This window comes from Bombina bombina, chromosome 8 (genome assembly GCF_027579735.1).
Source record: "Bombina bombina isolate aBomBom1 chromosome 8, aBomBom1.pri, whole genome shotgun sequence".
NCBI lineage: Eukaryota > Metazoa > Chordata > Amphibia > Anura > Bombinatoridae > Bombina > Bombina bombina.
In genome coordinates this window covers 9151486-9176961 of record NC_069506.1, presented here as the reverse complement: position 1 = coordinate 9176961, position 25476 = coordinate 9151486, and the positions used below count along the sequence as shown (strand labels likewise).

Sequence of the window (25476 nt, the reverse complement as noted above, 5' to 3'; positions counted from 1 at the left end):
ATTAATGATAATAAAAAAGGGAGATAAAAGCTTTTTATACATGTGATACAGATTTTGTCGTGTATCTCCTTAAATGCCCATGTGGGCATGGCTATATAGGGGAAACTATTCGCCCTGTCAAAGATAGGATTAGCGCTCACAAATCCAGTATTAGAAATAGAGATATGACACAGCCAGTGTCTGATCATTTTACTATGGCAGGACATACTGTAAGTCAATTAAGGTTTCAGATAATTGATCATATCCCTAAACTTAGGAGAGGGGGCAATAGGGAAACCCTCCTGAAAAAAAGAGAGGTTTGGTGGATACATCAGTTAGGCACCCTTTATCCGATAGGTTTAAACAGAGATTATGATTTACATTTGTTTCTGTAAAATCTGTTTATGTATATCTTTATGCTTTTTTTTCTTTTCAAGATTAGATTAAAAATTGTATAGTTAATAATGAATTTTGGAAATTGTTTTTAAACATTTTTTTATTATAATCTAGAGGTGGAGCTCCCACTGTTTAATGTCCACTAGATGGGAGTATGCCGTAGATGATATGCATATGACATTAAGGAGTTAATCTGTTAATTACAGGTGGTATAGATTGAGGTGCTTTACCTGTAATGTACAGCATGAATAAGGGCTATGTAGGCCCGAAACGTAGCTGTTGTTTTATTCTCTGATACTTTAATAAAGGATGTTTTCCTAAATAGAAATGAACATGCAAGTGATATTCTAACTTATGCTTTTTGAGCTAGTTGTGTTAGCACGACAGCGAGAACAGTTTTACTTTTAACTTCTAATACGAGCGCAACCCGATGACCGCAAATAACGCAGTTAATGCCTTTTCCTGTAATTTAGCTCTAAAATAGTTTTTGTTTTCAAGTCGTTTACCACAGGACTGCATATCAATACAACATTTTCTAATAAAGTGGCATTTGTAAATCCTTTAAAAGCAATTCTTTTGTATGCAGATCTTCTACACAGCTATAATTATTTCTGATGCATAAATTACTTTAATATGTTCTTTTTGCATTGCGTGAGTTGTTACTTGTTGTAGAGTCTCCTCTATGAGTATCATAAGTGTTTTATTTTCATGTGCCAGGGAGAGGTCATTTTTTCTTTCTTACATCAATAGAGGACATTTTAAAATACATCACAATTACTTGGATTTTTTCTGTACTGGGACAAACAATATTGCTTATTTTTATGCTTTTGAGGCGTGTCACTGTCAGCCAATAAAGCAGTGTGGGTTCTGCTTATCAGCCAGTGAGCAAGCAGACATTAAACTTTAATGATTCCAACAGTGCATGTGATTTTAAATTACTTTCCAATGTATTACTATTGTAAAATTTGCTTTGTATTCTTGGTAGTCTTTCTTGAAGAGTTAACTTTGGTAGGCTGATAGGAGCTCAGGAGCGTGCACGTGTCTTTATCAGTCTATGGCTGCAGTGTTTGTAAGTATGTACATCAGGGATAGGCACAGACAAAGGCTGTGGCAGACATTATCCAAAGTACAGACCTTAGTGAAGGACACCAAGGTACATTTGAAATTAAAAACATTATTATATAGTGCTGGGTGTTATTATACTGATACAGATACCACTGATCCTATAACCTGACCTCCTCTGGCTATACCCATGTGCCAGTGTCACTACTGTGTCATTATATAGTGCTGGGTGTTATTATACTGATGCAGATACCACTGATCCTATAACCTGACCTCCTCTGGCTATACCCATGTGCCAGTGTCACTACTGTGTCATTATATAGTGCTGGGTGTTATTATACTGATGTAGATACCACCGACCCTATAACTAGCCCTCCTCTGGCTATACCCATGTGCCAGTGTCACTACTATGTCATTATATAGTGCTGGGTGTTATTATACTGATGCAGATACCACTGACCCTATAACCAGCCCTCCTCTGGCTATACCCATGTCCCAGTGTCACTACTGTGTCATTATATAGTGCTGGGTGTTATTATACTGATACAGATGCCACTGATCCTATAACCAGCCCTCCTCTGGCTATGCCCATGTGCCGGTGTCACTACTGTGTCATTATATAGTGCTGGGTGTTATTATACTGATGCAGATACCACTGACCCTATAACCAGCCCTCCTCTGGCTATTCCCATGTGCCAGTGTCACTACTGTGTCATTATATAGTGCTGGGTGTTATTATACTGATACAGATGCCACTGATCCTATAACCAGCCCTCCTCTGGCTATGCCCATGTGCCGGTGTCACTACTGTGTCATTATATAGTGCTGGGTGTTATTATACTGATGCAGATACCACTGACCCTATAACCAGCCCTCCTCTGGCTATGCCCATGTGCCGGTGTCACTACTGTATCATTATATAGTGATGGGTGTTATTATACTGATGTAGATACCACCGACCCTATAACCAGCCCTCCTCTGGCTATACCCATGTCCCAGTGTCACTACTGTGTCATTATATAGTGCTGGGTGTTATTATACTGATACAGATGCCACTGATCCTATAACCAGCCCTCCTCTGGCTATACCCATGTCCCAGTGTCACTACTGTGTCATTATATAGTGCTGGGTGTTATTATACTGATGCAGATACCACTGATCCTATAACCAGCCCTCCTCTAGCTATACCCATCTGCCAGTGTTACTACTATGTCATTATATAGTGCTTGGTGTTATTATACTGATGCAGATATCACAGACCCTATAACCAGCCCTCCTCTGGCTATACCCATGTGCCAGTGTCACTACTATGTCATTATATAGTGCTGGGTGTTATTATACTGATGCAGATACCCCTGATCCTATAACCAGCCCTCCTCTGGCTATACCCATGTGCCAGTGTCACTACTGTATCATTATATAGTGCTTGGTGCTATTATACTGATGTAGATACCACTGATCATATAACCAGCCCTCCTCTGGCTATACCCATGTGCCAGTGTCACTACTGTATCATTATATAGTGCTTGGTGTTATTATACTGATGTAGATACCACTGATCATATAACCAGCCCTCCTCTGGCTATACCCATGTGCCAGTGTCACTACTGTGTCATTATATAGTGATGGGTGTTATTATACTGATGCAGATACCACTGATCCTATAACCAGCCCTCCTCTGGCTATACCCATGAGCCAGTGTCACTACTGTTTCATTATATATCGAGCTGGGTGTTATTATACTGATGCAGATACCACTGATCCTATAACCAGCCCTCCTCTGGGTATACGCTTGTGCCAGTGTCAATACTGTGTCATTATATAGTGCTTGGTGGTGTTATACTGATGCAGATACCACTGATCCTATAACCAGCCCTCCTCTAGCTATATGCATGTGCCAGTGTCACTACTGTGTCATTATATAGTGCTTGGTGTTATTATACTGATGCAGATACCACTGATCCTATACCCAGCCCTCCTCTGGCTATACCCAGGTGCCAGTTTCACTACTGTGTCATTATATAGTGATGGGTGTTATTATACTGATGCAGATACCACTGATCCTATAACCAGCCCTCCTCTGGCTATACCCATGTGCCAGTATCACTACTGTGTCATTATATAGTACTTGGTGTTATTATACTGATGCAGATACCACTGACCCTATAACCAACCCTCCTCTGGCTATACCCATGTGCCAGTGTCACTACTATGTCATTATATAGTGCTTGGTGTTATTATACTGATGCAGATACCACTGATCCTATAACCAGCCCTTATCTGGCTATACCCATGACCCAGTGTCACTACTATGTCATTATATAGCACTGGGTGTTATTATACTGATGCAGATACCACAGACCCTATAACCAACCCTCCTCTGGCTATACCCATGTGCCAGTGTCACTACTATGTCATTATATAGTGCTGGGTGTTATTATACTGATGCAGATACCACTGATTCTATAACCAGCCCTCCTCTGGCTATACCCATGTGCCAGTGTCACTACTGTGTCATTATATAGTGATGGGTGTTATTATACTGATGTAGATACCACCGACCCTATAACTAGCCCTCCTCTGGCTATACCCATGTCCCAGTGTCACTACTGTGTCATTATATAGTGCTGGGTGTTATTATACTGATGCAGATACCACTGATTCTATAACCAGCCCTCCTCTGGCTATACCCATGTGCCAGTTTCGCTACTGTGTCATTATATAGTGATGGGTGTTATTATAATGATGCAGATACCACTGATCCTATAACCAGCCCTCCTCTGGCTAAACCCATGTGCCAGTATCACTACTGTGTCATTATATAGTACTTGGTGTTATTATACTGATGCAGATACCACTGACCCTATAACCAACCCTCCTCTGGCTATACCCATGTGCCAGTGTCACTACTATGTCATTATATAGTGCTTGGTGTTATTATACTGATGCAGATACCACTGATCCTATAACCAGCCCTTATCTGGCTATACCCATGACCCAGTGTCACTACTATGTCATTATATAGCACTGGGTGTTATTATACTGATGCAGATACCACAGACCCTATAACCAACCCTCCTCTGGCTATACCCATGTGCCAGTGTCACTACTATGTCATTATATAGTGCTGGGTGTTATTATACTGATGCAGATACCACTGATTCTATAACCAGCCCTCCTCTGGCTATACCCATGTGCCAGTGTCACTACTGTGTCATTATATAGTGATGGGTGTTATAATACTGATGTAGATACCACCGACCCTATAACTAGCCCTCCTCTGGCTATACCCATGTCCCAGTGTCACTAATGTGTCATTATATAGTGCTGGGTGTTATTATACTGATGCAGATACCACTGATTCTATAACCAGCCCTCCTCTGGCTATACCCATGTGCCAGTGTCACTACTGTGTCATTATATAGTGATGGGTGTTATTATACTGATACAGATACCACTGATCCTATAACCAGTCCTCCTCTGGCTATACCCTTGAGCCAGTGTCACTACTGTTTCATTATATATCGAGCTGGGTGTTATTATACTGATGCAGATACCACTGATCCTATAACCAGCCCTCCTCTAGGTATACACATGTGCCAGTGTCAATACTGTGCCATTATATAGTGCTTGGTGGTGTTATACTGATGCAGATACCACTGATCCTATAACCAGCCCTCCTCTGGCTATACCCATGTCCCAGTGTCACTACTGTGTCATTATATAGTTCTGGGTGCTGTTATTATACTGATGCAGATACCACTGACCCTATAACCAGCCCTCCTCTGGCTATACCCATGTGCCAGTTTAACTACTGTGTCATTATATAGTGCTGGGTGTTATTATACTGATGCAGATACCACTGATTCTATAACCAGCCCTCCTCTGGTTATACCCATGAGCCAGTGTTACTACTGTGTCATTATATAGTGCTGGGTGTTATTATACTGATGCAGATACCACTGATCCTATAACCAGCCCTCCTCTGGCTATACCCATGAGCCAGTGTTACTACTGTGTCATTATATAGTGCTGGGTGTTATTATACTGATGCAGATACCACTGATCCTATAACCAACCCTTGTCTGGCTATTCTCATGTGCCAGTGTCACTACTGTGTCGTTATATAGTGATGGGTGTTATTATACTGATGCAGATATCACTGATCCTATAACCAGCCCTCCTCTGGCTATATGCATGTGCCAGTGTCACTACTGTGTCATTATATAGTGCTGGGTGTTATTATACTGATGCAGATACCACTGATCCTATAACCAGCCCTCCTCTAGCTATACCCATCTGCCAGTGTCACTACTATGTCAATATATAGTGCTTGGTGTTATTATACTGATACAGATATCACAGACCCTATAACCAGCCCTCCTCTGGCTATACCCATGTGCCAGTGTCACTACTATGTCATTATATAGTGCTTGGTGTTATTATACTGATGCAGATACCACTGATCCTATACCCAGCCCTCCTCTGGCTATACCCATGTGCCAGTTTCACTACTGTGTCATTATATAGTGCTGGGTGTTATTATACTGATGCAGATACCACTGATCCTATAACCAGCCCTCCTCTGGCTATACCCATGTGCCAGTATCACTACTGTGTCATTATATAGTACTTGGTGTTATTATACTGATGCAGATACCACTGACCCTATAACCAACCCTCCTCTGGCTATACCCATGTGCCAGTGTCACTACTATGTCATTATATAGTGCTTGGTGTTATTATACTGATGCAGATACCACTGATCCTATAACCAGCCCTCATCTGGCTATACCCATGAGCCAGTGTCACTACTATGTGATTATATAGCACTGGGTGTTATTATACTGATGCAGATACCACAGACCCTATAACCAACCCTCCTCTGGCTATACCCATGTGCCAGTGTCACTACTATGTCATTATATAGTGCTGGGTGTTATTATACTGATGCAGATACCACTGATTCTATAACCAGCCCTCCTCTGGCTATACCCATGTGCCAGTGTCACTACTGTGTCATTATATAGTGATGGGTGTTATTATACTGATGTAGATAACACCGACCCTATAACTAGCCCTCCTCTGGCTATACCCATGTCCCAGTGTCACTACTGTGTCATTATATAGTGCTGGGTGTTATTATACTGATGCAGATACCACTGATTCTATAACCAGCCCTCCTCTGGCTATACCCATGTGCCAGTGTCAGTACTGTGTCATTATATAGTGCTGGGTGTTATTATACTGATGCAGATACCACTGACTCTATAACCAGCCCTCCTCTGGCTATACCCATGTGCCAGTGTCACTACTGTGTCATTATATAGTGATGGGTGTTATTATACTGATGCAGATACCACTGATCCTATAACCAGCCCTCCTCTGGCTATACCCTTGAGCCAGTGTCATTACTGTTTCATTATATATCGAGCTGGGTGTTATTATACTGATGCAGATACCACTGATCCTATAACCAGCCCTCCTCTGGCTATACCCATGTCCCAGTGTCACTACTGTGTCATTATATAGTGCTGGGTGCTGTTATTATACTGATGCAGATACCACTGACCCTATAACCAGCCCTCCTCTGGCTATACCCATGTGCCAGTTTCACTACTGTGTCATTATATAGTGCTGGGTGTTATTATACTGATGCAGATACCACTGATCCTATAACCAGCCCTCCTCTAGCTATACCCATCTGCCAGTGTCACTACTATGTCATTATATAGTGCTTGGTGTTATTATACTGATACAGATATCACAGACCCTATAACCAGCCCTCCTCTGGCTATACCCATGTGCCAGTGTCACTACTATGTCATTATATAGTGCTGGGTGTTATTATACTGATGCAGATACCCCTGATCCTATAACCAGCCCTCCTCTGGCTATACCCATGTGCCAGTGTCACTACTGTATCATTATATAGTGCTTGGTGGTATTATACTGATGCAGATACTACTGATCCTATAACCAGCCCTCCTCTGGCTATACCCATGTGCCAGTGTCACTACTGTATCATTATATAGTGCTTGGTGGTATTATACTGATGCAGATATCACTGATCCTATAACCAGCCCTCCTCTGGCTATATGCATGTGCCAGTGTCAAAACTGTGTCATTATATAGTGTCTGGTGGTGTTATACTGATGCAGATACCACTGATCCTATAACCAGCCCTCCTCTGGCTATACGCATTTGCCAGTGTCACTACTGTGTCATTATATAGTGCTGGGTGTTATTATACTGATGCAGATACCACTGATCCTATACCCAGCCCTCCTCTGGCTATACCCATGTGCCAGTTTCACTACTGTGTCATTATATAGTGCTGGGTGTTATTATACTGATGCAGATACCACTGATCCTATAACCAGCCCTCCTCTGGTTATACCCATGTGCCAGTGTCACTACTGTGTCATTATATAGTGCTGGGTGTTTTTATACTGATGCAGATACCACTGATCCTATAACCAGCCCCCATCTGGCTATACCCATGTGCCAGTGTCACTACTGTGTCATTATATAGTGCTTGGTGGTGTTATACTGATGCAGATACCACTGACTCTATAACCAGCCCTCCTCTGGCTATACCCATGTGCCAGTGTCACTACTGTGTCATTATATAGTGATGGGTGTTATTATACTGATGTAGATACCACTGATCCTATAACCAGCCCTCCTCTGGCTATACCCATGTGCCAGTGTCACTACTGTGTCATTATATAGTGCTGGGTGTTATTATACTGATTTAGATACCACTGATCCTATAACCAGCCCTTGTCTGGCTATACGCATGTGCCAGTGTCACTACTGTGTCATTATATAGTGATGGGTGTTATTATACTGATGCAGATACCACTGATCCTATAACCAGCCCTCCTCTGGCTATACCCATGTGCCAGCGTCACTACTGTGTCGTTATATAGTGCTGGGTGTTATTATACTGATGTAGATACCACTGATCCTATAACCAGCCCTCCTCTGGCTATACCCATGAGCCAGTGTCACTACTGTGTCATTATATAGTGCTGGGTGTTATTATACTGATGCAGATACCACTGATCCTATAACCAGCCCTCCTCTGGCTATACCCATGTGCCAGTGTCACTACATGCCATGCTGGGTAATAAATGTCACACTTGTCACTAGTGTCACCTTCTCTAGTTACAGCTACACTAATAGACTGACCCATGTGTGCTCATGTACTGGTATCATGCTGTGCCGGGGAATAAATGTCACACTTGTCACTAGTGTCACCTTCTCTAGTTACAGTTACACTAATAGACTGACCCATGTGTGCTCGTACGCTAGTATCAAGCCATGCCGGGGAATAAATGTCACACTTGTCACTAGTGTCACCTTTTCTAGTTACAGGTACACTAATAGACTGACCCATGTGTGCTCATGTGCTGGTATCATGCTGTGCCGGGGAATAAATGTCACACTTGTCACTAGTGTCACCTTCTCTAGTTAATGCTACACTAATAGACTGACCCATGTGTGCTCATGTGCTGGTATCATGCCGTGCTGGGTAATAAATGTCACACTTGTCACTAGTGTCACCTTCTCTAGTTAGCGCTACACAAATAGACTGACCCATGTGTGCTCGTGTGCTGGTATCATGCCATGCTGGGGAATAAATGTCACACTTGTCACTAGTGTCACATTCTCTAGTTAATGCTACACTAATAGACTGACCCATGTGTGCTCATGTGCTGGTATCATGCTGGGTAATAAATGTCACACTTGTCACTAGTGTCACCTTCTCTAGTTACAGTTACACTAATAGACTGACCCATGTGTGCTCATGTGCTGGTATCATGCCATGCTGGGTAATAAATGTCACACTTGTCACCAGCGTCACCTTCTGTAGTTACAGCTACACTAATAGACTGCCCCATGTGTGCTCATGTGCTGGTATCATGCCATGCCGGGTAATAAATGTCACACTTGTCACTAGTGTCACCTTCTCTAGTTACAGTTACACTAATAGACTGACCCATGTGTGCTCATGTGCTGGTATCATGCTGGGTAATAAATGTCACACTTGTCACTAGTGTCACCTTCTCTAGTTACAGCTACACTAATAGACTGACCCATATGTGCTCATGTGCTGGTATCATGCCATGCCAGGTAATAAATGTCACACCTGTCTCTAGTGTCACCTTTTCTAATTAGAGCGTTAAGAACAATTTTCAAGAGATGTGATGGGAATTACTTATGGGGGCAATTAATGAAGAGTTTGTGCCTAAGAGGCCAATTTAACAAAGGTTTTGCGGACCTGATTCGACAGTGTGGATCAGGTCTGCAAGTACACCAGCAGCTCACCGCCCCCTGCAGACTCGCGGCCAATGGGCCACCAGCAGGGAGGTGTCAATCAATCTGATCGTACTCGATCGGGTTGAATTGTGGTTATTCCTGTCCGCCTCATCAGAGCAGGCGGACAAGGTTATGGAGCAGCAGTCTTTAGACCGCTGCTCCATAACTTGTGTTTTTGGCGAGTCTGAAGACTCGCCAGAAACACGGCCCTTCAAGCTCCATTTGGAGCTTGATAGATAGGCCTCTAAGTATAGTTAAAGGATGTTAATTATAAAACTGAGTTTCCAAAATGTACAGTAATGAAATAGCAAAACAAAAAAATAAATAATTACATTTTTGAAAACATAGTAACATATTAGATGAGGTTTAAATAGACAGAAGTCCATCGAGTTCAATCTATACAAATCTAATATACTTAGAAAAATCTCCAGTTGAGCTTAAATTAATCCTGTTAAAAAGGTGACCCATTTAACCCCACCAATCATATCCCTAATTTCTGTTTCTAGCCAGAAATGTATCTAAACCATTTTTAAATGTATCTAAGACATTGGCATTCACTACCTCATTTGGCAATGAGTTCCACAATTTGATTGCTCTTACAGGGAAAAAAGGTTTACATTACAGGAGATTAAATTTCCTTTCCTCCAGCCTTAAATTGTCACCTCTTGTCACAAACAATTTTCTAGGAATAAACAGAGCTTCTGCCATCTCTGTATATGGGTCTTAAATATATTTATATAAAGTAATCATGTCACATCTCAAGCACCTTTTTTCGAGATAAAACAAACCCAGTTCAGCTAACCTCTCTTCAAAGCTTAAATTATACACCACCCTAATTTGTTTTGTGGCCCTTAACTGAACTTTTTCTAAGTCTGCAACGTCTTTTTTTTAGATCGGTCCCCAGAACTGCACTCCATACTCAAGGTGAGGTCTTACCAGGCATTTATATAGTGGAAGAATTATGCTTTCATCCCTTGAATCAAAGCCTCTTTTAATACATGCTAGTATCTTATTAGCCTTTGTAGCCACTGCCCTGCATTGTGTACCCATCTTTAGCTTGTTAACTATTACTACTTCCAAATCCCTTTCCTCCTCTGTTTGGCTAAGTTTAGTCTCATTTAAATAATATGTTGCCTGTTAATTTTTACTTCCAAAATGTAGAACATTGCCTTTTCCAGTATTAAATCTAATTTTCCATTTACCTGCCCATTGTAAAGCAATTTTATCCTGCCCTGACCTTCTGACCTTACACAACTTTGTATCATCTGCAAAAATAGAGATGTTGCTATTTAATCCTTGCTCCAAGTCATTAATAAAAATATTAAAAAGAACAGGGCTCAGTACTGACCCCTGGGGGACTCCACTGATTACCTTTCTCCAGTCTGAGTATGATCCATTCACTACTACTCGTTGCTCCCTGTCTTTTATCCAGTTATTTATCCATGAGCTAATATTTTCAGCTATTCCCAGTCCCTTAATTGTATGCATTAATCTCTCATGTGGCACTGTATCAAATGCCTTTGCAAAGTCTAAGTATATCACATCAACTGATTCCCCTTTATCTATATTTTTACTTCCTTCCTCATAGAATCTAATAAGATTAATTTGAGATGATCTATTTCTCATAAAACCATGCTGATTTGAACTCATAATCTTGCTTACACAAATATACTCATCAATAAAATTCTGTATAATCCCTTTAAGTATCTTCCCCACAATTGATGTCAAACTGGTCTATAGCTTCCTGGATCAGCCCTGATTCCCTATCTAAAGAGTGGCACCACATCAGCTTTACACCAGTCCTGGGGTATTATGCCTGAGGATAATGAGTCTTGAAAAATAGTATAGTAGAGGTTTTTTTATAACAGAGCTAAATTCCAGTAAAATCCTTGGGTGTATTCCATCTGGGCTTAGGGTTTTATTTACCTTAATATTATCCAGTTTTTACCTGATATCCTTAGAGATAACCCAGTTAATGTTATGCGCTTGTATGTTCTAGTTTGTTTCAAAGTGTCTCCCATTGGTTCCTCTCTTGTGTATACTGAAGAAAAGAACTGGGTTAGTACCTCAACCTTCTCCCTGTCACCGTTAATCATGCTACCCTCCACACATTTTAATGTACATATATTGTCCTTCTTAGTATTTTTGCCATTTATGTACTTAAACATTTTTTTAAGGTTTGACTTAGAATCCTTTGCAATACATTTTTCAGTTTCAATGTTGGCTAATCTGATTGCCTTTTTGCATGATTTGTTACATTCCTTATATATTTGGTATGTTGAGTGTGTATTTTTTTTTACACCAATGTTTTTTCTAATTTCTCTTAAAACATTTTTACTAAGCCCCATTGGGCTCCATTTTTTAAGCAGTGAATGCTGCTTTGGAGTCCCATCGCTTCAGGCTGGCCTGAAGCGGAAGTTAAAAAGCAGCGGTTATAAGACCGCTGCTCCTTAACCTGTCCTCCACCTTTTAGGTGGCAGATTTAAATCATCCCAATTCGATATGATCAGGATGATTGACAGCCCCTACTAGTGGCCGATTGGCCACCAATGAGCAGGGTGCAACATTGCACAAGAGTTTCACCACAAAAAGTGTATGCTGTCTGCATTCAGCAGTGTCAAACGGACATATGATAAATCAACCCCATTGGCTTGGATTTGTTTTTTTACTTTTATAACCATGTGGTATATGTTGATATGTATATTTATTTAACAAAGTTTTAAATGTTATCCATTTATCGTCCTTAATTTTTATTAGCAAATACTTTGTCCCAATTTATGTTATTTAACTATTTCCTTAAATCATTGAATTAGTTAAACCTCTAAGACACTGCTTATGAAGAGATTTCAAATGTGACCTTGTTATGATCACTGTTACCCAAATGTTCTTTAACTTCTATGTTCGATATTATATCTGTATTGTTTGATAGCACTAAATCCAATATAGCTTTACTCCTATTTGGCTCCTCTATTAATTGTGACAATAAGTTATCCCTGAGAACATTTAAAAATCTACCCCCCTTAGCTGAATTACTAGTTTCATTGGCTTAGTTTATGTCGGGGTAGTTAAAGGGACACTAAACCCAAATTTTTTCTTTCATGATTCAGACAGAGCAGCCATTTTAAGTAACTTTCTAATTTACTCCTATTATCAATTTGTATTTGTTTTCTTGCTATCTTTATTTAAAAAGCAGAAAAGTAAAGCTTACCAGCCGGCCCAATAGCGCTTGCTTATTGGTGGCGACATGTAAGCCACCAATAAGCAAGAATAACCCAGGTTCTCAACCAAAAATGGGCCGGCTGGTAACCTTTACATTCCTGCTTTTTAAATAAAGATAGCAAGAGAACAAAGAAAAATTGATAATAGGAGTAAATTGGAAAGTTGCCTAAAATTAAATGCTCTGTCTGAATCATGAAAGAAAAAAAATTGGGTTTAGTATTTAACATCTCCCTTAATTACAGCACTGTTATTATTAGCAGCCTTTTCTATTTGTGTTAGTAGTTGAGTTTCCTCCGTGTCACTAAAGTTGGGGAGCTTGTAGTATGTTCCTAGTAATAATTTTTTACAATTTTTTTCTCCATTCTATATTTCAACCCACAGAGTCTCTACATTATCACCTGTATCATCATAAACATCTTCCCTTATTGCAGGTTTAAGGTCAGGTTTAATATACATGCAAATTCCTCCATCTCTTTTATTATTTCTGTCCCCCCTAAATAAAGTATAACCCTACAAGTTAACTGCCCAGTCATGTGATTCATTTAAACTGATCATAGTCCTCTTCTGCAACTAATAGCTCGAGCTCCACCATTTTACCCATCATGCTTCTTGCATTTGCTGTCATACATTTAATTGACATGCGCTTTCTGCTGCTCCTTGGTGCGCTTTCCTCCAAACTTTCTAATGTGACGTTTCCTAAGTGTTCCCTTCTGTCATCCCTTGAGGTACTCTAGGTGTCACCTACAGACTGATCTGTCTGTCCTATTATGCTTGGACTGACCGCCCCCCCCCCCCTTACCTAGTTTAAATGATTCTCTAAGCATCTACCTTCCTCTCCTCCAACACACCTGCACCCATGTCATTCAGGTGCAATTCATCCTTACTGTACAAATTGTACCCAAGTGAAAAGTCAGCCCAGTGCTCTAAAAAGTCAAACCCCACCATGTTATTAACCATGAATTAAAGGGCCATTATACACTCATTTTTTTCTTAGCATAAATGTTTTGTAGATGATCTATTTATAAAGCCTATAAAGTTTTTTTGTTTTTTTAAATGTATAATTTTGCTTATTTTTAAAGAACATTGCTCTGATTTTCAGACTCCTAACCAAGCCCCAAAGTTTTATGAGAATACCGTCAGCTACCTTCTCCAGCTTGCTCCTGTTTGTGTAAAGGGTATTTTCATATGCAAAAGAAGGGGGAGGGGGGAGTGTCTTATTTCTCACTTGCAGTGGGCTTTCCAACTGCCTTTTCAACAGAGCCAAACTGAGAGCTTCTAAGTAAGTTTTTAAACCATTTTATACTGGATTTTTATATCAGTATTTGTGCATCTTATTCTTTATAGTAGTGTCTATTACATGCAGTTATATGAACATCAGTGTATACTGTCTCTTTATAGTAGTGCCTATTACATGCAGTTATATGAAAATGAGTGTATACTGTCTCTTTATAGTAGTGTGTATTACATGCAGTTATATGAAAATGAGTGTATACTGTCTCTTTATAGTAGTGTGTATTACATGCAGTTATAGGAAAATGAGTGTATACTGTCTCTTTATAGTAGTGTGTATTACATGCAGTTATATGAAAATGAGTGTATACTGTCTCTTTATAGTAATATGTATTACATGCAGTTATATGAAAATGAGTGTATACTGTCTCTTTATAGTAATATGTATTACATGCAGTTATATGAAAATGAGTGTATACTGTCTCTTTATAGTAATATGTATTACATGCAGTTATATGAAAATGAGTGTATACTGTCTCTTTATAGTAATATGTATTACATGCAGTTATATGAAAATGAGTGTATACTGTCTCTTTATAGTAATATGTATTACATGCAGTTATATGAACATCAGTGTATACTGTCTCTTTATAGTAATATGTATTACATGCAGTTATATGAAAATGAGTGTAAACTGTCTCTTTATAGTAGTGTGTATTACATGCAGTTATATGAACATCAGTGTATACTGTCTCTTTATAGTAATATGTATTACATGCAGTTATATGAAAATGAGTGTAAACTGTCTCTTTATAGTAGTGTGTATTACATGCAGTTATATGAAAATGAGTGTATACTGTCTCTTTATAGTAATATGTATTACATGCAGTTATATGAAAATGAGTGTATACTGTCTCTTTATAGTAGTGTGTATTACATGCAGTTATATGAAAATGAGTGTATACTGTCTCTTTATAGTAATATGTATTACATGCAGTTATATGAACATCAGTGTATACTGTCTCTTTATAGTAGTGCCTATTACATGCAGTTATATGAAAATGAGTGTATACTGTCCCTTTAACTGACCGTAGCTCCTTCTGCCTTACTGGGTTAGCACATTCCACTTGTAATATCTCCAAAAATAGGTTCAGAAACATATTTTATCATTTATGGTGAATGCAGGATGGATAGGATCCTGTTCTTTACTGACAGTGAACAAGCTACGTAGGAGCCTTAATTCTTATTTTCACTTTGTCTGTACCTTATCGTTATCCTGCCGTATTGACATAAGAGCACTACAGTAAGTCACCACACCTCAACCCTATTAATATAAATATTCTGTGGCAAAAACATAAAGGGACATTGGATGTATCACTTCTGATTCCTTATAAATACAATACAGAGCAATCAGAGGACATAGTGCTCCAATCACAATACTCAACTGGTTATTACCTCAGGGGAGAGAGAGAGAGGCAATGGAAGTGCTCCAATCACAATACTCAACTGGTTATTACCTCAGGGGAGAGAGAGAGAGGCAATGGAAGTGCTCCAATCACAATACTCAACTGCTTATTACCTCAGGGGAGAGAGAGGCAATTGTCAACTGCTTAAAACCTCAGGGGAGAGAGAGGCAATTGAAGTGCTCCAATCACAATACTCAACTGCTTATTACCTCAGGGGAGAGAGAGAGGCAATTGAAGTGCTCCAATCACAATACTCAACTGCTTATTACCTCAGGGGAGAGAGCGAGGCAATTGAAGTGCTCCAATCACAATACTCAACTGCTTATTACCTCAGGAGAGAGAGAGAGAGGCAATTGAAGTGCTCCAATCACAATACTCAACTGCTTATTACCTCAGGGGAGAGAGAGGCAATTGAAGTGCTCCAATCACAATACTCAACTGGTTATTACCTCAGGGGAGAGAGGCAATTGAAGTGCTTCAATCACAATACTCAACTGCTTATTACCTTAGGGGAGAGAGAGGCAATTGAAGTGCTCCAATCACAATACTCAACTGCTTATTACCTCAGGGGAGAGAGAGAGGCAATTGAAGTGCTCCAATCACAATACTCAACTGCTTTTTACCTTAGGGGAGAGAGAGAGGCAATTGAAGTGCTCCAATCACAATACTCAACTGGTTATTACCTCAGGGAAGAGAGAGAGGCAATTGAAGTGCTCCAATCACAATACTCAACTGCTTATTACCTCAGGGGAGAGAGAGAGAGAGGCAATGGAAGTGCTCCAATCACAATACTCAACTGCTTATTACCTCAGGGGAGAGAGAGAGAGGCAATGGAAGTGCTCCAATCACAATACTCAACTGTTTATTACCTTAGGGGAGAGAGAGAGGCAATTGAAGTGCTCCAATCACAATACTCAACTACTTATTACCTTAGGGGAGAGAGAGAGGCACTTGAAGTGCTCCAATCACAATACTCAACTACTTATTACCTTAGGGGAGAGAGAGAGGCAATTGAAGTGCTCCAATCACAATACTCAACTACTTATTACCTTAGGGGAGAGAGAGAGGCAATTTAAGTGCTCCAATCACAATACTCAACTGCTTATTACCTCAGGGGAGAGAGAGAGAGGCAACTGAAGTGCTCCAATCACAATACTCAACTGCTTATAACCTCAGGGGAGAGAGAGAGAGAGGCAATTGAAGTGCTCCAATCACAATACTCAACTGCTTATTACCTTAGGGGAGAGAGAGAGAGAGAGAGAGAGAGAGAGAGAGAGAGAGAGAGAGAGAGAGAGAGAGGGAGAGAGAAAGGCAATTGAAGTGCTCCAATCACAATACTCAACTACTTATTACCTCAGGGGAGAGAGAGAGGCAATTGAAGTGCTCCAATCACAATACTCAACTGCTTATTAACTCAGGGGAGAGAGAGGCAATTGAAGTGCTCCAATCACAATACTCAACTGCTTATTAACTCAGGGGAGAGAGAGAGAGGCAATGGAAGTACTCCAATTACAATACTCAACTGCTTATTAACTCAGGGGAGAGAGAGAGGCAATGGAAGTGCTCCAATCACAATACTCAATTGCTTATTACCTCAGGAGAGAGGCAATTGAAGTGCTCCAATCACAATACTCAACTGCTTATTACCTCAGGAGAGAGAGAGAGGCAATTGAAGTGCTCCAATCACAATACTCAACTGCTTTTTACCTTAGGGGAGAGAGAGAGGCAATTGGAGTGCTCCAATCACAATACTCAACTGCTTATTACCTCAGGGAAGAGAGAGAGGCAATTGAAGTGCTCCAATCACAATACTCAACTGCTTATTATCTCAGGGGGGAGAGAGAGGCAATTGAAGTGCTCCAATCACAATACTCAACTGCTTATTATCTCAGGGGGGAGAGAGAGGCAATTGAAGTGCTCCAATCACAATAATCAACTGCTTATTACCTCAGGGGAGAGAGAGGCAACTGAAGTGCTCCAATCACAATACTCAACTGCTTATTACCTCAGGAGAGAGAGCGGCAATTGAAGTGCTCCAATCACAATACTCAACTGCTTATTACCTCAGGGGAGAGAGAGGCAATTGAAGTGCTCCAATCACAATAATCAACTGCTTATTACCTCAGGGGAGAGAGAGGCAATTGAAGTGCTCCAATTACAATACTCAACTGCTTATTACCTCAGGGGAGAGAGAGAGGCAATTGAAGTGCTCCAATCACAATACTCAACTGCTTATTACCTCAGGGGAGAGAGAGAGGCAATTGATGTGCTCTAATCACAATACTCAACTGCTTATTACCTCAGGGGAGAGAGAGGCAATTGTCAACTGCTTAAAACCTCAGGGGAGAGAGAGAGGCAATTGAAGTGCTCCAATCACAATACTCAACTGCTTATTACCTCAGGGGAGAGAGAGAGAGAGGCAATTGAAGTGCTCCAATCACAATACTCAACTGCTTATTACCTCAGGGGAGAGAGAGGCAATTGTCAACTGCTTAAAACCTCAGGAGAGAGAGAGGCAATTGAAGTGCTCCAATCACAATACTCAACTGCTTATTACCTCAGGGGAGAGAGAGAGAGAGAGAGGCAATTGAAGTGCTCCAATCACAATACTCAACTGCTTATTACCTCAGGGGATAGAGAGAGGCAATTGAAGTGCTCCAATCACAATATTCAACTGCTTATTACCTCAGGGGAGAGAGCGAGGCAATTGAAGTGCTCCAATCACAATACTCAACTGCTTATTACCTCAGGGGAGAGAGAGAGAGGCAATTGAAGTCCTCCAATCACAATACTCAACTGCTTATTTCCTCAGGGGAGAAAAAGAGGCAATTGAAGAGACATGAAAAAGAAACGTTTCTTTTGTGTTTCAGACAGAGCGTACAATTTAAAAAAATACTTCTATTATCAAATTTTGCTTCGTTCCCATGTTACAATGTTGTAAACCTCTGCTGCCATAGAGTACTAAAGACACGTGCACACTCCTGAGCTCTTATGAGCCTACCTAGTTTTACTCTTCAATAAAAGATACCAAGAGAACAAAGCAAATTTGATACCAGAAGTAAATTTAAAAGTTGTTTAAAACTACTGCTCTATCTGATTCATGAAAGTTTAGTTTTTACTTTACTGTTCCTTTAATTAAATATGTTAGAAATAAGGACACAAGAAAAAGCCCAACATTCCTGGTTTATCTGGGGTAAGGAGGCTTGGGAGTGGGCAGGCTTGGGACAAGCTAGAGACAGGGTCAGGAAGGGTTAGGGGCAGTTTAATACATGGTGTGCAGAGATGGGCAGGACATGGATGGCATCATCTGTGTTGTGGGCAGGATCAGGACATTCCTGGTTTATCTGGGATAAGGAGGCTGGGAGTGGGCAGGCTTGGGACAAACTAGAGACAGGGTCAGGAAGGGTTAGGGGCAGTGTAATACATGGTGTGCAGAGCTGGGCAGGACATGGATGGCATCATCTGTGTTGTGGGCAGGATCAGGACATTCCTGGGGCAAGGACTGGCAGACCTTGGTTTAACTTTGTGAAACTGGGACATTTATACAGAAAGGCGTATTTTGTTACAGTTTCAAAGACACAATGTCTGTATGAAATCCTTCTTGAAGTTACCTTATATTTATCTTACCTGTAGCTTCAACAATCCCCTCCAGTATGACAATAATCTCAAATTGCTCCCTTTTCAATGATTCTGCAGTCATTTCCCAAAAAGGACTATGGTCATTGATGAAATGGCAGATTATCTGGGGTTCCACAAGGAAGAGACGATCCTCTCCAGTATCGTAACCCAGATTTATTTCAGATTGTTCCAGGGGAATAAATTCCCCTTCCTTTGTCTGTCGAGACTTGATTAATTTAGCCCTAATCTTGGCATCTACCATGTGGCTATCTCTTAGATCCCCAATTCTAAACATCAAGCATAGCTTTTCATCCCGGTGAGACACCACACATTTCTTACTAAAGATCAATGTTTCAGCTCTTTTCTTTGGCCGTGATATTTTTACAAACATGCAGCCCACCATGAGCGCATCAATCACTGACCCTATTATTGACTGTGCCATGATCAATATCACACCCTCTGGGCAATTAGGGGTCACCATTCTGTGTCCATAGCCAATTGTTCTTTGACTTTCCACAGAGAAAAGTAAGGCAGATAGAAAAGAGTCTATATTGTCAATACAAGGCTTCCATTCAATATCTCCAATATGGCTCACATCATCTCGAAGAAGGGCATCCACGAAATATATTACTCCAAACCCAACCCAAGTAATAATATAACACAACATGAAAACAAAAATAAACCAGCGATATTTTAGGTCCACAACGGTTGTAAAAATGTCAGATAAGAATCTCTTCTTCTCATGGATGTGCCCGAGGTTGACTCTGCACTTCCCATCCTTGGTGACATATCTCTGGCGTGCCTGGCGATTGGTGAGGTTAAAAAGTTGTCTGTCATCATACATAAGCTTACAACGCATTCTGTGAGATTTTGTGGTGACAGGAGCTGAAACAACACTACGTGTGGGAGTTTTACTACGCATGGGAATGTTTGGAACACTAAGGGCATGTCTGGGATGCCACCTGGAACTGCCCTCTCGGACATGTTCCTCCTGCTTTGCAGCACGTTGGTAATGGGGCAAATCTTCAGTGTTAATAGACACACTGGGCCTATGCTTGGCTGGTGGGGGAGGAGAGCTTGTGTGCAATGCATCTATTGCACTAAATCTTCTTTGATGGCCTTCTCTTGCATTGTTGTTGTAAGACAGCGGGATGAAGTTTGATATGATTCCACCTTTCTTGTGGCCAGTAGGCTCCATTTTCTGATAATAACCATCACAAGATGTAGCAGAAACAACCATCGTCTCAGGCTGTAAAACAGTAACATGCAATTGTCATAAAGTTGTAACCCTTTGCAGTAATTTCAAAATTTAAACTTTCATGATTCAGACAGAGCATGTAGTTTTAAACAGCTTTCCAATTTACTTCTATTATCAAATTTACTTAATTCTCTTAGTTTCCTTTGTTGAAGAGCATGCCTAGGTAGGCTGAGGAGCACTGTTGAGAGCTAGCTGGTGATTGGTGGCTGCACATATATGTCTCTTGTCATTGGCTCACCAGATGTGATCAGCACCTAGATATGCTACATGCACCAGTCTACACAGCGTCTAACATATCCTGTGCCAACCCTCAGATTTCTCAGTACTGCACAGTCCTATCCTGTGCCAACCCTCAGACTCCTAAGTACTGCACAGTCCTATCCTGTGCCAACCCTCAGACTCCTACGTACTGCACAGTCCTATCCTGTGCCAACCCTCAGACTCCTACGTACTGCACAGTCCTGCCCATAAAATCATGTGACCAAAAGCTGCAGCTGCCCAGAACAGAAGTGGATGTTAAGGTAGGTGCTGAAAGAAGGGGGAGGGAGGTGACTCTGTAGAGAGATGTCAGAAAGAAGCAATGGAAGTAAATGGGCAGTACAAGTAATGGGGGATGAGGAACAAGAAGCAGAGGGCAGCTGAAAGATGGAGGGGTAAGTAAATAAAATGAAAGCTTAAGGGAAGGAGGGCAGTAGGATAGAGTGATGTTACTTACAGGCTGTCTACCTTCACTCTGGCTGTATATCTGCCCTTTGTAGGAGTTACTAGTGCCCTGCTCTTGATACATCACTCTAGGTACTGTCCCTTGTTCTTGGTTCTTCTATTTGTTTGTATGTTAGTGTTGTGTCTCTTTGTTCCCCTTAACTCCAAGTTCACAGAAGCCAGACTGTTGCAGACACAGACAGACAGACTGTTACAGACACAGACAGACTGTTACAGACACAGACATACATACTGTTACAGACACAGAAAGACAGACTCTTACAGACACAGACAGACAGACTGTTACAGACACAGACAGACAGACTGTTACAGACACAGACATGCAAACTGTTACAGACACAGACAGACTGTTACAGACACAGACAGACAGACTGTTACAGACATAGAGAGACTATTACAGACACAGACAGACAGACTGTTACAGACACAGAAAGACATACTGTAACAGACAGACAGACAGACTGTTACAGACACAGACAGACAGACTGTTACAGACACAGAAACACACACTGTTACAGACATAGACAGACAGACTGTTACAGACACAGACAGACAGACTGTTACAGACACAGAAACACAGACTGTTACAGACACAGACAGACAGACTGTTACAGACACATACAGACAGACTGTTACAGACACAGAAAGACATACTGTAACAGACAGACAGACAGACTGTTACAGACACAGACAGACAGACAGACAGACAGACAGACTGTTACAGACACAGACAGACTGTTACAGACACAGACAGATAGACTGTTACAGACCCAGACAGACAGACTGTTACAGACACAGACAGATAGACTGTTACAGACACAGACAGATAGACTGTTACAGACAGAGACAGACAGACTGTTACAGACACAGACAGATAGACTGTTACAGGCACAGACAGACAGACAGACAGACAGACAGACTGTTACAGACCCAGACAGACAGACTATTACAGAAACAGACAGACAGACTGTTACAGACACAGACAGACAGACTGTTACAGACCCAGGCAGACAGACTATTACAGAAACAGACAGACAGACTATTACAGAAACAGACAGACTGTTACAGACACAGACAGACAGACTGTTACAGACACAGACAGACAGACTGTTACAGACACAGACAGATAGACTGTTACAGACCCAGACAGACAGACTATTACAGAAACAGACAGACAGACTATTACAGAAACAGACAGACTGTTACAGACACAGACAGACAGACTGTTACAGACACAGACAGAAAGACTATTACAGAAACAGACAGACAGACTGTTACAGACACAGACAGATAGACTGTTACAGACCCAGACAGACAGACTATTACAGAAACAGACAGACTGTTACAGACACAGACAGACAGACTGTTACAGACACAGACAGACAGACTGTTACAGACACAGACAGACAGACAGTTAGAGACACAGACAGACAGACAGACTGTTATAGACACAGACAGACAGACTGTTACAGACACAGACAGACAGACTATTACAGAAACAGACAGACAGACTGTTACAGACACAGACAGACATACTGTTACAGACACAGACAGACAGACTGTTACAGGCACAGACAGACAGACTATTACAGAAACAGACAGACAGACTGTTACAGAAACAGACAGACATACTGTTACAGACACAGACAGACAGACTGTTACAGACCCAGAAAGACAGACTATTACTGAAACAGACAGACAGACTATTACAGACACAGACAGACATACTGTTACAGACACAGACAGACAGACTGTTACAGACACAGACAGACAGACTATTACAGAAACAGACAGACTGTTACAGACACAGACAGACATGTCTATGTCTGTAACAGTTGGTCTGTCTGTGTCTGTGAAAGTCTGTCTGTCTGTGTTTGTAACAGTCTGTCTGTGTCTGTAACAGTCTGTCTGTCTGTCTATGTCTGTAACAGTTGGTCTGTCTGTGTCTGTGAAAGTCTGTCTGTATGTCTGTGTTTGTAACAGTCTGTCTGTGTCTGTAACAGTCTGTCTGTCTGTTTCTGTAACAGTCTGTCTGTGTCTGTTACAGTCTGTTATGTGGGGTTACCTGTTACATAGTTAGATATATATGTCTGTATGCCATATGTGAGGTTACCTGTTACATATATATATATATATATATATATATATATATATATATATATATATATTTGTATGCTGTATGTGGCGGTAACTGAAGCTGACTTCTGCTTTTGCATGTATTTGGGACTAAAGAGATAAAAAAGGGAGATTAAAGAAACAAAAGCAGAATAAATTAAGTTTATAAAAATATGTGTAAGTAATAAAATAAGGAAGGGGGTTTAATCTATACATGGCACAAAACACAGTAATAAAGAAAATGATTAGAGGAAGCAGATGCTACTCCACACTAGTACTACCAATTAACTTCTTCACTCTTTGTAGCCCCGCCTCTAAATTTTAAGTCATTTTTTTCTCATTGTAAAGACTTAAACCTAAGTGAATCTATGCTAGAGTTTCCCATTGAACATCATTAAAAATATACCTGGCATTCCAAATAAACAGTAATAGAGACACTGTTACCTTTTGAGGAAAGGTCCCATATCTGCTGGTGTCCGTTGGTGGTCGGGGGAGATAGGCCAGCATGTGCTTGGCTGTGGGGGTCTGTACTGGTGGGATGGAATTCCTCCTCACCCGTGGGTCATCCACTTTCAGCCTTTTCTCATTGATGTGATTTCGTACACAGGACCCATTGTCCTGCTGCAAGTCCAGGTTACTGCTGGGAACTGCCATCTCCATTGTGGGTAAAATGACGATATTATTTTAGGCATAACCATGGCACCCTCTTTTTTCAATCCTGCAATGAAAAGTAAGACCAAACATTTATATAGGCATCATTTTCAGTAGAAGAAGGCAAAAAAGATTCTTCCACTTTGAGACATAATAATTTATTTTTTATTGAAAATTCCACTAGGATCCTTCTAGGATCAACAAGCCCATGTAACTAGTAAACAAAATCCCGACTAGTGGTCTAGATCATATGTTAGTAGGTGAGTTGTGGACAGATGAGAGGCGTGGCTACACAATACCGAGTTTCACATTTATAGGGAAAAAAGTGCGCTCTGGGAAATCCTAAATCCTAACCATAGCCCTAACCACCATTTCTAGCTACCTTAACCACAAACCCTAATTGTTGCCCTAATCACAATCCATAACTTTATCCCTGTTAATAATCCCTAACTACAATCCCTAACCGTAACCGTATTCTTAACCAAAATACCTAACCCTAACTGTAATCCAAACCACAACCATAAAAATTACCATAGGCCTATTCATAATCCCTAACCATAAACCTAACCCAAGTCTTCATTCCTATGATCCCTAACCCTAACTGTAGCCATATTCACAATCCTTAACCATAGCCATAGCCCTAACCACAATCACTAACCGCCCTAACCCCAATTCTTAATCCCAACTGTAGCCTTAACCACAGTTCCTAACTCTAATTGTAGCCTTATCCACAAGTCCTACCTTTTCTAACCATGTAACCACAATCCCTGACCAGAACCATCTAACCAAAATCCATAACCATAAGCATGACCATAATCCCTGCCCATAAAGATCTAAACCCAATCCCTAACTATAATCATGACCACAATCCCTAGCTATACCCACCTAACCACAATCCCTAACCATAACCACAACCACAATCCCTGATCATAACCATCTAACCACAATCCCCTGACCATAACCATGACCACAATTCCTAACCATAACAAACTAACCACAATCTCTAACCATAACCATATAACCACAATCCCTAACCATAACCATGATCACAATCCCTAACCATAACCATCTAACCACAATCCCTAACCATAACCATCTAACCACATTTCCTAACCATAACGATCTAACCACAACCCTCAACCATAACCATCTAACCACAACCCCTAACCATAACCACCTAACCACAATTTCTAGCCATAACCATGACCACAATCCTTAACCATAACCATCTAACCACAATTGCTAGCCATAACATCACCGCAATCCCTAACCATAACCAGCTAACCACAATTGCTAGCCATAATCATGACCACAATCCCTAACCATAACCATCTAACCATAATTAATAGCCATAACCATGACCACAATCCCAAACCATAACCATCTAACCACAATTGCTAGTCATAACCATGACCACAATCCCTAACCATA

General features: G+C 40.8%; 1 protein-coding gene across 1 annotated transcript in view; it reads right to left on the bottom strand.

Annotated features, from left to right (window-relative positions):
* Positions 1 to 24054, bottom strand: part of LOC128638202 (G protein-activated inward rectifier potassium channel 4-like) — a 40093-nt gene extending 16039 nt beyond the window's left edge. Inside the window, exons 1-2 of the mRNA XM_053690060.1 lie at positions 23839 to 24054; positions 19308 to 20547 (exon numbers count right to left, since the gene is read on the bottom strand). Of these exons, the coding sequence (XP_053546035.1) occupies positions 19308 to 20547; positions 23839 to 24054 (1456 nt within the window). The remainder of the gene's footprint in view (positions 1 to 19307; positions 20548 to 23838) is intronic.
* Positions 24055 to 25476: the final 1422 nt, after the last annotated feature.